Below are 15,318 nucleotides of genomic sequence, written 5' to 3'. Positions count from 1 at the left end.
TCCTACAAAATTTTTTTTTTAAATAAATGGAACAATAAAAGGCAATGCCAGTGGGTGTACAGGGATCATCGGTGTCTGCACAGGGGAACTTATGCAGTGCTGTTTCTAGACTATTTGGCTCCCATTGCAAACAGTTAAAAATGCGCTTCTCTCCCGAATATACATGTAGAAAACCATTTGCACGTGTGCTCCAGAAAGGCGGTGTGCGGCAGCACAGGCAGGGTCATGTCCTTGCGGCAGGGGTGTGTTCTTGCAAAAAGAGACTACCTGGCACGGAACTCACTGTGACTTATCAATGTGACTGCCTACTATCTAGAGTCGGACCTAGTACTCTGCTCAGTATGAGCGGAGTTACTCTAAATGATGCTGCTGCATCCTAACACAGGAATCCTGTGTTAGGGTGTATGCAGCAGTGTAACTCATAGTTGCCTACCCTCCTGCATTCTGCAGAAGACTCCCTGATTAGTCTAGCAATCTCCCTCATTTCACCTAGCCCAAATTACACTGTTACATTTTTGGGGAAAAAAAGGAATGAGAGACAGATACATTTACATTGAATCATCAGCGCCATTTCCCAGCACTTTACCAAGTATAGTAACTCTTACTAACTGCTCTGGAGCTCATCTACATTTAGATATGTCATTTTAAAAGATTCCTCCTAGATGTAGCAGTACACACCCACGCTTCTAGGTGCCACGTTCACAATCTCTTTTTACATTCTCTCCATATATGGAACGAGACACGCCCTTTGGGAGGAACATGACAGGCCCCCTCAATGGGGCGCTGTCCAAAATTCTACTACCAACTATAATCTCCCTGAAACTAGCATTAGTAGTCAGCAGTCAGTGCACTAGCTTTGGGATCGCACTGGGTGAGGCGCAGCCCCTGTGCGATTGCACTGCTTGTCCCCCCTGTAGAAACAGTGTGTCACCCACAGTCACGCCTTCTAGCAAGCACAGGTTGTGTAATTAGTAGTAACTCCCCCTCCACCCCTCATAGTCACCATTGCTTTCCTGACTCTTAGGAGTCACACTGTAAATCAATTCAATGACAAGAACAGCAACTGGTAATAGACTAAAGTCTCAAAGCCTCAAATAAGAAACTTTTCTGAATGCATCCCAGTTCTGTTCCAATAAATCAACTACAATTCCTAATAAACTTGTCTGATTGGATGCATTGATGTCATTCCCAGGGGCTGGCTGGCAGTTTTAGCCTGGGATGCTACACAAGCAAGTGGCCCGCGACCATTGCCATCGTTTCACCACCCTACCCTCTACCCTCTAGTATGCAGCAAGGATTAAACAATCATTTTCCCCCACACACATACACCAGAAATGAGGACAGAGCACGCCGAAGGCGCATTGCAAAGATTTACACTGTAATGCCCATTAAATATAATGCCACACAGTAAAGCCCATTACACATAATGCGAACACCGTGATGCTCATTAAACATAATGCCTATTACATATTATACTATATAACTACATGTTCATTATCAGAGGAATATTGCTCATTGCCGGGGGTTACATGCTTCTTGCCAGGGGTTTCATTCTTGTTGCCATGGGGGATTTACATGCTTATTGCTAGGGGAAATGACATGCTGTTACTATGGAGTGCTACATGCTCATTGCTGGAGGAAGGGACATGTAGCACTCCATAGGGGGGAGTGCTGTTGCCAGGGGGAGTGATATTTTTTGTCAGGTGGGAGACAGGGTACTTGCTCGTCGCTAAGGGGTTCCATACTTCCATTTAAATAGCGCACCAGCACTACCCGAATCCACACTTCCGGGTAACGCTGGCCACGCTGTTCTCTTCTGACAGACACTAGAGGTATGGCAGTGCCTCTAGTGTCTGTCTCCTCCAAGGCAGCAGACATTTTTGCAGGGGCCGTCGCCTTACATTCGGGCGGCCAGGAAGCCAGTGTGAGGCAGTCCGGCTGGACATGGAGCTTGGAGGCGGCGGCTGCGGCAGCTGGGGACAGCTGGTCCAGCCAGTACATACCGAACTGGGGGGCAAGTGGCACCCTGCCCCCCCCCGGCCCAGCCCGCCCCTGGTCATTTCCCACACTTGACATAACTGCCGGTATGTGAAACCATTATTTTCTGTACTGTGCCTCTGATTACATTAACAACATTGTTTTGGATTTCAGAAAGGTGAAACTGGTGACTTTGGTGACAAAGGGATAGAGGGTAAGAAAGGTGAAGTTGGCATGCCAGGACCACTAGGGCCTCGAGGATTTCCAGGTGAAGGTGGACCGCAAGGAAGATCCGGAATACCTGGCATTCCTGGAAAACCAGTATGTGCTAGTTATCATAACCTAAGCGGGGATGAATTGGGTAATTCAGTACTCGAAAAGGATCTAGGAGTCCAAATAGACAACAAACTAGGGTGTAGTTCTCAATGTAATGTAGCAACCAGGGGCATAACTAGACCTGTCTGGGCCCCATAGCAAGATTTTGAAAGACCCACCCCCCTCCACTTCTCCAGAATGAGGGACTGGTGTCACAATAGTAGATAGAGAGGGGTATAACAGAGTAGAAGGCTGGATCAGACAGGCTGGAGAATGGTTAAGGTTACGGGGTGGGGGCATAGGGGAAAGTAAGTATACTTACTGGACTCTGTAGGGATGGGTTGGGCACAGGGAATGGTTAGCCAGATGGGGGGCACTGAGTTGAGGACAGGGTATGGTTGGGTAGATGTGCACTGGGCTGGGGACAGGGTATGGTTGGATAGATGTGCACTGGGCTGGGGACAGGGTATGGCAGCACTTACCTTTGGATTGCTTGTCTGCCCATGCATTGCACACTGCAGCACCTAAGCTCTGGAGCCACTGAGTTCAATGAAGAGCACCGGAGGAGGAAGGGGGAGCCGCTGGGTTCAATGAAGAGCATCGGGGGAGGGGGAGCCTTGGCACCGGGGGGGAGGAAGCGGGGGTCACTGGGATGGGTTATGGGTTTCACAAACTGCGCCGGGGGAGCCTCCAATAGTGGGGGAGCCAGCACCGGGGGGAGCAGATGGGTTCCGCAAACAGCACCAGGGGAGGGGAGCCTCCAATGGCAGTCTCCCCCTTCCAGTTCTCCCAATCAGTGCGGAAGCCAGCACAGGGTAGGAAGGGGAAAGCCGCCAAGTTCAGTCGCCCCTGCCGGGTCCCTTGTACAGTGCTGGAGCCGGCAACAGGGGAGGCACAACGATCAGCTCTGGGTGAGGGGAGCCACCAATTCCAGTCTCCCCCTGCCAGGTCTCTCAGTCAGTGCTGGAGCCAGCAAGGGGGGAGAAATGGGGGAGCCACTGGGTCTCACGATCAGCGCCAGAGGACAGGGAGCCGACAAGTTCAGTCATGTGTCGTGGTCCCCCGCTGGGTCTCTTGAAGAGGGTGCAGTGGACTATCTGCTTGGCTTTGGGGCCCCCCAAGCCCCCGGGCCCCATAGCAGTTGCATCCCCTGCTCCCTCTATAGTTACGCCACTGATAGCAACAAAAAAGGCCAACAAAACTCTAGCATGTATTAAAAGGGGCATGGAAACTAGGGACTCAAAAGTAATTATGCCTCTGTACAAATCATTGGTTAGACCTCACCTACAATTCTGGGCCCCACACTATAAAAAGGACATCATAGAATTAATAAAAATCCAAAGAAGAGCAACAAAGCTTATCAGGGGAATGGAGAATTTAAGCTACGAGGAAAGATTAAGCAATCTGGGACTATTTAAACTAGAGAAGAGATGTTTAAGGGGGGACATGCTCAATATGTATAAATACATTAGGGGCCAATATAAGGAACTGTCAAACACACTTTGTTCTGCTAGACAGGAATCTTGGACGCGAGGGCACGAGTTTAGATTAGAAGAAAAAAGATTTTGTTCATCTAGAAGAAAAAAGTTCTTTACAGTCAGACAAAACAGTCCTACTTTGGAACTCTCTTCTTGAAGAAGTGGTGTTGGCTGACTCAATAAATACGTTTAAAATAAGGTTGGATAAACATTTATTGGTTAAAAACATCCACGGGTACGAATTAGTAACATAGGGGCAAATTTATTAAGCTTGGAGAAGAGATAAACTGGAGATAAAGGTAAAAGGAGATAAAGCACCAGCCAATCAACTCCCAACTGTCCTATTTCAAACACAGTTGATTGGCTGGTGCGTTATCTCCTTCCACTTTATCTCCAGTTTATTTCTTCCCCAGGCTTAATACATCTGCCCTATAGGCCCTTATTCAGATCTGATTGCAGTACAAATTTGTTCTCAAAATGGGCAAAACCATGTGCACTGCAGGAGGGGCTGATGTAATGTATAGAGAGAGTTAGATGTGTGTGAGTTAATTTGTTTCTGTGCAGGCTATATACTGGCTGCATTATTTTTACACTGCAATTTAGATTTCAGTTTTAACACACCTGACCCAACTTTAACTCTCTCTGTACACGTTACATCTGCCCCACCTGCAGTGCACATGGTTTCGCCCATTTTGAGAACAAATTTGTACAACGATCAGATCTGAATAAGGGCCATAATCTGTCCTTAAAATATTGGAACATACTATACAACAAGGCATAAAATATTATAAACATAGGTTTAACTAGATGGACGCAAGTCTTTATTCAGCCTCAAAATAAAATACCAAGAAACAAATCGGGCGCTATAACTGTGTGTCCGCTCAATCAATAAATGACTAAAATAATCAAATTAATTTAATTAATTATGTATATAATATAGCTAAAGGCTGCTCCCAATGGCAATCTGAAGGTTGCCCAGATAAAACTGTAATAAAATAATTATATACACTTTGTGGTTATAGAATAAATTTGTATATGTATATAAATATGAGAGAGCGCCACACGATTAGAGTCAAAAATTATGATACAATTTAATGCAAGAAAACATTCTTTATATTAATAAAAAATTTGACTAATTAGAGTACATAACACAATAAAATCAATCAATCAAATATAATCAGCTCCTCAGAGAGAAATATACATTTTTATAAATAGCGTTCAGTTTGGGCGAGCTCCGGGGGAGTGTTTATAGTGTCCACCTTTGAGAGATGTATTAAAGGATCCCAGCAATAATAGAAATTGTATACTCTGAAAAGAGGTAGATGAAGTTCTCTTTATGACAGAAGATATTAGGATGTCTAGAAATAAATGAGGTGGCCGTTCTAGATAGTAACAGATGTTTAAAAGATACAGGCAGTTCCAGCACACAGCAATTTCCCAATACTACTGTTGGTATCTGGTCCTCAAAAGTTCTTGTGCCCGCCGAGAGCAGAGAGTGTCCGGGTTTTATTCACCCTGCTCATGCACTCCTGCAGCAACGGACACGGACAGTGTCCTCTGCGGCTCAAGCTTCACCCGCCCGGTGGGATTCCTCCGTACTCGGTCCACCGGAAAGGATTTATTGAGGGGAGCGAGCTGCACTTTGAAGGTCTGGTACAATGCGGGAGCTGCAGTGATGTTGAATCAGCTGTTAAGAGCCTGTAGCCGTCGCCGAAAGAGGTGAATAATGCTGGATATTGCTGGATCTAATAGAGTCTAATTGAAAGGTGGCACTTGTTCTGGATGGCCAATATAACAGGGGTATACACCCCAGAAACCCTTGACGCGTTTCTCCGCTTAAAAGCAATGCGGTTTCATCAGAAGGAAGTGTGACACTTTCTCTCTGAGGAGCTGATTATATTTGATTGATTGATTTTATTGTGTTATGTACTGTAATTACTCTAATTTTTTAATAATATAAAGAATGTTTTCTTGCATTAAATTGTATCATAGTTTTTGACTCTAATCGTGTGGCCCTCTCTCATATTTATATACATACACAAATTTATTCTATAACCACAAAGTGTATATAATTCTTTTATTACAGTTTATTCAGCCTCACCTACTATGCAACTATGTAACTATGGGGCAGATTTATTAAACTCGGTGAAGTGATAATGTGCCTGGTGCTCTATCACCAGCCAATCAGCTCCTTACTGTGAAGTTAGAGGCTTGGTTTAAAAAATAACAGGTAGGAGCTGATTGGCCGGTGATAAAGAACAGGCACTTTATCACTTCACCAAGCTTAATAAATCTACCCCATGTAACATTAATTCATACTGAAAAGAAATCTATTTTTGCATCAATTGAGTTTCACTTCTGCTGTAGAAGTAGTTTGTGTGTTGGAAGGAATTTGGGGAAACTACTGGGAATAAATATTTGAATCAAAATCGGCATTCACTAGTTCTTTCTGCTTTAATAAAACATATTGGTTAACAGGTAAAATGTTAATTCTTACACTATGGACATTGCTCACATGTTAGCAAAACATATTGGTTAGCCAGTCTCAAGGTAACCCTGTGGTCAATAGAAGTCCGAAGCAAATAAAGTCTGGTACTTATGTAATATCTGGGCTCCCGTTTTTCTTATGAGACCGCGTCCCCTCGCGGGGCACGCTGCGCTCGCCACGCTTCGGGCACGGTGGCTCGCTGCGCTCGCCACACTATATAAAATCATCTCCATGCGTAGTTGGATAGTAGGGGTATGAAAAAATGGGGTGCATTTAACATGGGAGCCCAGATAATACATAAGTACCTAAAGTCTAAATTGAAGTTTTACCAGGGCCTGTTTGAAAGTTCCAGGTGCCCTAGCTAATACATATGTAGCTCCCCTTGTAATCCCCATGTGCATGTATCATAGGTTATACAGCTTGCATGTAGGATCTAATGCTTGTGGCATGTACAGGAGGCTTTGGCTTTAGGCTGCCCAGCTGGTGCTGTAGCACAATGTACATATAGTAATCTTTCCATCAATAACTTACATTGGCAAAGCCATCTGGCAGTCACCTTAAGAATCCCCCCTCCCCCCCACAGTACATCAGGACGGGTGATAGCTAACAGGCATGGAATAAATTAGGCCTTCATTTTATTCCATGGATTTCACATGCAGGACGCCTCCCAGTCCCAGTCCTGGTGCCCTAGGCTGCAGCCTAATCAGCCTGTTGGTTACCCAGGCACTGTTTTACCATCAAAATAGAGCAGCACCACCCACCAAGCTACAGTACACAGCCCCATGGCGCTGTCAAAGTCCTTTCAGAATGTAAACTCCTCCCTCGTGTACTCTTTGGGGTTTTGTTTTGTACTTTCTGTTCCTATGTACTTTGGGGGTTATTCAGAGTTGATCGCTGTTGTGCGAATTCACAATCCTATCAATTATCGAACAACTGCACATGCGCACAGACAAAACAGCAAAAAATCATTTGACTGATTGCTAAAACATTATAAAGTTAAACAATATTTTAGAAAGAAATGTAGAGAGCTGTAGTCTCTCTCTCCCCCCTCTCTCTCTATTCCTCTCTCTCCCTCTCTCTCTCTCTCCCTCTCTCACTCTCCCCCTCTCTCTCTATTCCTCTCTCTCCCTCTCCGTCTCTCTCTCTCTGCTATAAAGCAGCTCTGATCAGGATGAATTAGTCAATGTCATTGATCATTTAAGAGCTGTATAATGTGTAAGGCAACTGTGTATACCATTGAAATAAAACTTACAATTAATATGGCTGATTACATATCATATTTTCTAAACGTATACCTTATTTTTCTGCTACAGGGCAAATCCATGTCAGAAGACCATATTATGAAGCTATGTAGCAATGTGTTGCGTGGTAAGTTGGACAGTATGTGCTTGTGATGAAAAGATATGTAATATTATTCCATATGATAAATGGCTAGCACTACTCCTCACCTCCATAAGGGTGGTATCCAAGTGTGTTGCATGCTGGTAGCCACTAGATGGCGCCCGACAGAGGTATTTAGGTCTTGCTTACTTTCTAGCACAGTTACCATCCTTGCTTCAGAACATGAGCCCTACCTGCCCACCATGTGAAGGAAAACAAGGCATACCGGGGTTACCTGGTATCCAAGGAAGACCTGGTGAGAGAGGACCACAAGGATACCAGGGAAGAGGAGGCAGGCCTGGCTATCCAGGGATTCAGGGATTACTGGGACCCCAGGGGATGAAAGGTGATGTTTTGCGGCATTTTTTGCATGTACTCTACTATATAATATATTTATTTATTACAAGTTATTTATATAGCGCACACATATTCCGCAGCGCTTTACAGAGAACATTTGATTATTCACATCAGTCCCTGCCCCAGTGGAGCTTACAATCTATATAACCTACCACATGTACACGCACACACACATTCATTCTAGGGTTATTTTTGTTGGTAGCCAATTAACCTACCAGTATATTTTTGGATTGTAAGAGGAAACCGGAGTACTTAGTAAACCCACTCAAGCACAGTGAGAATATGAGAAAATAATGACAATAGACACGGTGCACATTTGAGAAGTTCTTCCAAGAGCGTCCATAATATACACATTGTCCATTTTCTCCTTAATATACTCTATTAGCACCTTTACATGGTTCTTAGTATAATTACTACATCATTTAATTATAATTACTTTTTTTTAAAGGACACCAATTGATTCATAAATAAGAAAACCCATCAATTATATGGGGCATCCAAATGTCACTCAGTTGTGAGTATAGCAGGTCACAGCTGACTGGAACCATAAAAAGATTTTGGTTTAGCTATCATCTATAAATGGAAACACATCAGGAAATACTGTAGGTTTATCATGCTGAAGGCTGTTGCTTTTTCTTGCAGGAGATACAGGACAAAAAGGGAACAAAGGTTCCAAAGGTGAACGGAGCATAGGACACCCTGGACCAGCTGGACCGCCAGGTATTTGATCTAAAGAAATAACAAAATGCTATTGGCGTTACTTGGCTTAACCCCTTGGGTGGTATGCTCGTAAATTTTCCGGGCTCAGCTGCGCTGCCGCAGCGGGCTGTCCCGGAAAATTTCCGGGCATACCACTTTACATTAGGTGCGTGCCAGTGGTGCCTCCAGCTTAGCACCACTGGCGCACTACCTTTAGGGATCCCCCCCTGTCACCTTCCTGTTGGCTCCCACCCCCTCCGCTCCGGCGATCGTACCCGGAGCGCTCCTGCCGCCAGATGCCATTCACTGTGACAGGCTCGGGGAAGGTCTACGCGGCTCGGGGGGACTCGGGAGAGTTCAGGCACCCGAGTCCTCCCGAGCTGCCGCAAAACGTCCCTGAGCCTGCCGCCTGTGTGATGACTGACAGGCGGCAGGGGGAAGTGGCGGCAGGAGAGCTCCGGCGTACTAACGCCGGAGCGGAGGTGAAGGGGGGGCGGAGATGAGGGGGGGGGGGGAGTGGCGGCTTCCTAGATTCTGTGGTGGGTTTTGCTGGGGCAGGACAAACACCTGCCCTAGTAGGTTTGTCCTGCCCCAGCAAATCCCACCACTCAAGGAGTTAATGCTGTATTGGGCATAGCAGTGTAACCCCCCGAAATGTAATAAGAAAGTGTTTACTGTGCCAATGTGCCTTTTCAGGGCTGCCAGTAAAGGCCCCCAATACACTATGCCACTTCTCCGAGGGAAGACATCGCATTCGAACCCCCTTGAGCTACCCGGGACCTTCCTGGGCAGCATGATCGCATGCGATAAATGCTGTGATGTGATGTATCATATGCAACTTCGTCCTCGCCGCCAAGAGGGGGTCCGACTCGGAGGTTTGAGATTTGATCTAAGGTCCCCTTTCTCTTTGGGCCAGATGTACCAAGTGTTTAAAAGTGATAAAGTGGAGAGTGATAAAGTACCAGCCAATCAGATTCTAACTGCTATGCTACAGCCTGTGTTTGAAAAATGACAGGAGCATACACACAGTGCAATATGAACTACTGATATGGACTATATAGTCCATATCCATAGAAAACATAGTATATATTGCACCATATGTTTAGAGCTTGCGATGCCAGTGTGCACCCCCTGCGGGGTCGGTATCACAAGAAAAAAATAGACTGTGCAACATACTTAGAGGGGAGGGAGACAAGGCTGAATTTCAAAGCGCCGCCCCCAAGTCACACAAACTGCGCAATTCAAGTAGCCGCTAGGAGGAGGCGGGGCTAAAATGACACGAAATTAAGTGATTTGCCTCATTTTTGGCCCTCCCGCGGACCGCACAAATTCTGGCATTGCTGTGGGGCTTTGCCGGGGAGGGGGGCCCGATTCCGGGAGAGTAGGCAAATATTCTGTGCAACAGTGCAAGCAGCATAGTTTTGTCTAGAAATTGTACAATTGATAGTGCAGTATAGTCAAAAAACGTGCATAGCCAAAATTGTACATACAGTAGGTGCAGATTCCGAACTGATTGCAGGGCTGCAACTTTTTGCAGCCTTGCGATCAGTTAGCCCCCTCCCCGCCAGAAAAAGGGGGGAGTTAAACAACATGCGCTGCTGAGTACACCTCTATACCATTATTTACTAACCATACAGTACGTATTGTATATTGCTGTGACTAAGCACTAATTGGCCCTCAGACTTTACTTATGCGTGGACTTCTTACAGAGCCAGATTAAGGTCTAAATGGGCCTGGAGCTGAAAATGATCAAGGGCCTATTATGCGCAATAATAGGGGTCGCGGCCAGCACCTAATAATGTGGGGGACGTGACCAGTGTTCTGTTTGGGTGGTCTGCTCATGGGTGTGTCTCTATTTATGTAAATACTTTCAACTAATTATATATGCCTGGAAAAGGCAGGGGGCTGACTTAGGAAAAATGCAGGGAGATATATTGGCGGGTGCACCCGCAGGACGCCGATGTGCTAAGATACTTGCGGGGTGAGACGGCACTCCAGTCATAAAAAAATACTGAAAACCGAAACTTGGTAGACAATATGTCAGCACCTTTTATGTGGTAACCTAAGTTTACTACACCATATACCCCTTATACAAATCATGCAACACAATAGTAACCCCCTTATACTGTACTTGCCTCTCACACATTATGCCACATGGAATGAGCCAAAATTCACACCGATTGAGCAAAAATTCACACTATGGCACACAGATTGAGTCACAATTCACGTTATGCCACACAGATTAAGGCAAAATTCACATTTTGCCACATGGATTGAGCCAAAATACACACTATACCAGGCATGGCCAAACAGTGGCCCTCCAGCTGTTGTGAATCTACACGTCCCAGCATGCCTTGACATAGTTTTAGCATTCCCTAATTGCAAAACTGTGGCAATGCATGATGAGACTTGTAGTTTCACAGCTGGAGGGCCATAGTTTGGACATGCCTGCACTATACCAAACAGATTGAGCAATAATGCACTATATGCTTCATAAACAGGGGCACTGCGCGCCAAAGGCGCACATTAAAAATTGACACCATAATGCCCATTTCATGTTAAGCCTCATACCATAATCTCTATTACGTATTATGCCAAACACCATAATGCCTATTAAAAATTATGCTACATAAGTGTTGCTTACCTACATGTTCATTGCCAGGGGTTCCATGTTCATTGCCAGGGGTTCCATGCTCGTTGCCATGTGGGATTACATGCTCATTGCCAAGGGGGAATACATGCTCGCGGTAACTGAGGGACAGTCGCCGCCGGGCAGAAATGACAGCCATTAACAGCTGGGCAGAGAGCAGGGGGCTGTATTCAGAGCACTGCATGTCCCGGCTATTTGACACAATACCCCTTTCATACCAGAAAATGCAGGGAATATGGTCCCAGGATCATGCAGGGACATTCTCGGACTGGCCCCTTTTACACCAGCCTAGTCCCTGCATTTTCTGGTGTGAGGGGGAGAGAAAACAACCCCCGCCTACCTTTAAACAACCAGCTATATCTTCGGAACCAACTGACCCATTTACATGTAGCCTTCGAATGATTTTGGTCCCGTGAAACTGGGCCGTTTGGTTCCAGAGAAATCTGTCCTCAAACAACATGAACAGCCATGAAATTACATTTCAGAAATGAAAAAAAAAATTAGTTTTACCTGCAATATCTCTAGAACCAATGAACCCATATGGACCAGGTATCAGATTGAAGGCCCAGCGATTTGGGTTTGACTGAGATCAACTTTGAGTTTCTGTGATGCTGTAGGGCGAACTGGCAGCCGTTGGAACCGAGTGGAGGTCGGAATTAGCGGGTCCCATGTTATCCTATGGGGAAAACGTTCCAGGTTTGCCTGGCGGTATCTCCGGTTCCCAGGGGGCTAGCGACGCGGGGCTGGTCTCGTTAGAAAGCCCTAACCCTCAGCTACAAAATGGGCCTATTTGGAGAGTGGGCCTGGAGCTATAGCTCCATCAGGCCCATTGTTAATCCGGCTCTGACTTCTTACATGCTAATTGGCCTGGTGCTTCACCAACTTACTGCTTCTATTAGCCTAAGCTTGCTTGCCTCCTCATTTCTAACCAGCCTGACAATTAACCACACCATTAACCCATGACCAGCCATCGGATACAATCCTTTATCGATTATATATCATGGACTATACAAGGTTGACTAATCAATGGAGTACTCTTGCAGACGTGCTACTTTAATAGATTAATTCCTATGCTATATTTGTATTTTATATGTATTGTAATTTTATATGCTTACATTTTTTTTTCTTTATGCTACTTTCTATATTACAACGTAAATATTTACAGTGTGTCCAGTGCACATTTTATTCAGCAAGGTGTACTCTAAATTTTATATTCACACAGCAGCGAATGGTGTTTAACTCCCCCCTTTTTTTTGTTCTAAATTTGTGTGAGTTCCAGCCAACTCATATCAACACTTGCAGCATCAGTGGATACATATATAATATTTTTTATACCTAAAATATATATATTTTTTTATATGAAAGTGCTGTGTTTGGTAGTTTTGAAAGGTGGTGCTTTTTTACCACCACCCCCATCCTACCTACCATCCCCCTTCCCTCCCCGCCAGAGTCAAATCCCTCCCCCATGCATGGCCACAAATGGCTTTGTAGCCATGTGAAGATGGGGAAATTCATTCACCATCGAATGGGTCCTCCTCCCCCCCGTGTGCAGTGCTTCATAAGTCTAGACTCACTAAACGATGCGTGGCCGCGGGGAGATTGGGGTCACTGATGATGTCAGTGTCTCTCCCTCCTGCGTTTTTTGGCTGCACTACCACAAAAATGGGGTGCCCCCTGCAAATGCCAGCAGGCTGTCAATCATCTTTCAAATGGCCAGCGATGACTAGGGGAAGAGGACCTCACCCACAGCGTTCTATGACCATTACTCTGGTTCATTTCCAGTGGCCGCTCATTCATATGGGGACCGATGTTTTGTGTATGCGCATGTGCAGCACCATTTCTGCGCATGTGTATATGCTGGGTGCGTGCGAAAGTCTGTCCACTGGACGCATGCACCCAGCCTTGCTAGCAGTGGGTGGAGAGGGGCATGGGGTGCCGGCCTGGTCCATTAGCATATGTGAACGCCCAGTATTTTATGGGGGTTCCCATGAAACCGCTTGGTGTACACATGCTAATGCGTCCGTGATGCATGTGCGGGGGGGGGGGGGGGGGCGGGCAGCTGACATAATCAAATGTCATCTGCCCGCCTAATTCCTTGCAATTCTACACGCATATGTAAGGGTGGTCTGGGCCACCCTTACATATGCATGTGCCTTTGCCATCATTTGATGGTCGGCGACCATCGAAATATGAGGGAGGTTCCCACTGGCATGCGAATGGATGCTCATGTAAATGGTAAAACATCAATTCGCAAGCATTGGGTGGCGCCAGGTAACCATTTGCAAGATGGGGTTAGGGTGACTCACAAGGATGCAAAATTGTATCTAAACGAGCCATCCAGAATAAGGGCCCATGTGCAAATTTGCAGCCCTGCGATGAAGTCTGAATCGGCCCCAGAGTGTGTAGTCAATATCGGTGGTTCTGTCCTCCGGGGAGTTCAATGGAAATCACATAGTCAGAATCTCACTGAGTGTATGCATCTTTACAGTATATTTCTGTATAACAGGGTTTCCCAAACTCCATCATTTCAGGGCATGTTTTATGAATATCCATGGTTATTCAGTCCAGATAAATTAGGTACCTATTAAGTCACCTGTGCTTAAGCATGGATATCCTTAAAGCCTGGACTGTAATGGCGGAGTTTGGGAAACTCTTGTGTATTGTGTATACTATATGCTGCATATATTTCAACATCTATATAGGAAACATTTTCCAAAACTAGATATTTAAGGAAAGTATAGGAACACTTTGAAATGAAATGTGGCAATGACCAACTTGTATTATTGTCTGCCAGGATCACCTGGAAGAAATGGAAGCAATGGAGAAGGAATTTCAGGCCCTCCGGGGAACCCAGGGAAAAATGGAGTACCTGGTTCTCCAGGAAAACATGGATCACCTGGACCTGCTGGAGCTTGTGACATCTCATTGTGTCTCTCAGCCTATGGAATAAGGGACGACCCTTTCAGAAAAGGACCTAACTTCTAAAGCAGCGACAGTTTGCTGCCTACAGACCCTTACCATGTCAGGAATTATTTGCCATCCTATGTTATGTACAGCAGAGGAAATACAGATTACATCTTGGCACTGGGACCATTATGACTGACATTTTCCTTCTTTTTGGAGCATCATTGTTCAAAAGTCTTCCACGTCCCAAGTGAAAGCAGGCTTGTGTATGCTTAGTTTATTGTGGTAGTTTGTGCCACTCAAACATAGGTGTAAATGACATACTGTACAATCTGCCCCGTAAGCCTCAGTTAATATATGCAAAGATTTGGTTGATGTTTTGTTTAATTTAACCAAAAGTATTAAGATAGCACATTGCTCTTCTAAACCTTAAGAGAGTTCAAAAACAGCAGTGGAATTCAATCAGTTGTGAGTTTGGTCCTGCGAGCCAAATTCATGGCAAATTTTTAGTGTAAAGGGCCCTACATACGCAGAGATTTGTGTCAGAGATTCATAATGGGAGATTCAGCACTAGAGATTTCACTCTCTCAGATAATGAGCCACATACAGAGAGATTTGTGTCAGAGATTCATAATGGGAGATTCAGCATGGGAGATTTCAACTCTGTCACAACTGTCAACTGCATCAGAAAAATAATGTTATATGGTATATACAGTGATTTCCTAAATCAACTCATAAATAAATAAAATACATTTCCTTTAATAAATAAACTTTGGTGGCATAGTGCCCCCCCCCCTCCCCCAACCAAACATTGGTGGCTAGTGGCTCCCCCACCCCCCCAAAAAAGGTTTAACCATTGGTGGCTAGTGGTAACCCCCCCCCCCCCCAGTGGGTATGAGGGCATAGGGCAGATTGTGGGGATGGTGGCAGTGGGGATGGTGGCAAAGGGCATTCTTACACGGCGCTGCCTCTGCTCATCAGAGATGGGGTGCAGAGGAAGTCTGTGTGTGTGAGGTCAGCGGGTGCTGCGGCAGGGCTGTGTAGATGGTGCAGGAGAGGCGGCGGCAGAG

At 45.4% G+C, this 15,318-nt stretch overlaps 1 protein-coding gene across 1 annotated transcript in view; it reads left to right on the top strand.

The window, feature by feature from the left end:
• The window catches only part of LOC146005728 (uncharacterized), a 93,780-nt gene extending 78,752 nt beyond the window's left edge, over positions 1-15,028 (top strand). The window contains exons 23-27 of the mRNA XM_083145155.1: positions 2,152-2,298; positions 7,572-7,626; positions 7,796-7,984; positions 8,638-8,715; positions 14,139-15,028. Coding sequence (XP_083001281.1) covers positions 2,152-2,298; positions 7,572-7,626; positions 7,796-7,984; positions 8,638-8,715; positions 14,139-14,329 — 660 coding nt within the window. The 3' untranslated portion in view covers positions 14,330-15,028. The remainder of the gene's footprint in view (positions 1-2,151; positions 2,299-7,571; positions 7,627-7,795; positions 7,985-8,637; positions 8,716-14,138) is intronic.
• Positions 15,029-15,318: the final 290 nt, after the last annotated feature.

Source organism: Crinia signifera, chromosome 5 (genome assembly GCF_055691185.1).
Source record: "Crinia signifera chromosome 5, ASM5569118v1, whole genome shotgun sequence".
Lineage (NCBI taxonomy): Eukaryota > Metazoa > Chordata > Amphibia > Anura > Myobatrachidae > Crinia > Crinia signifera.
Note: the sequence above shows the minus strand (reverse complement) of the source record. Positions and strands in the feature narration are given on the sequence as shown.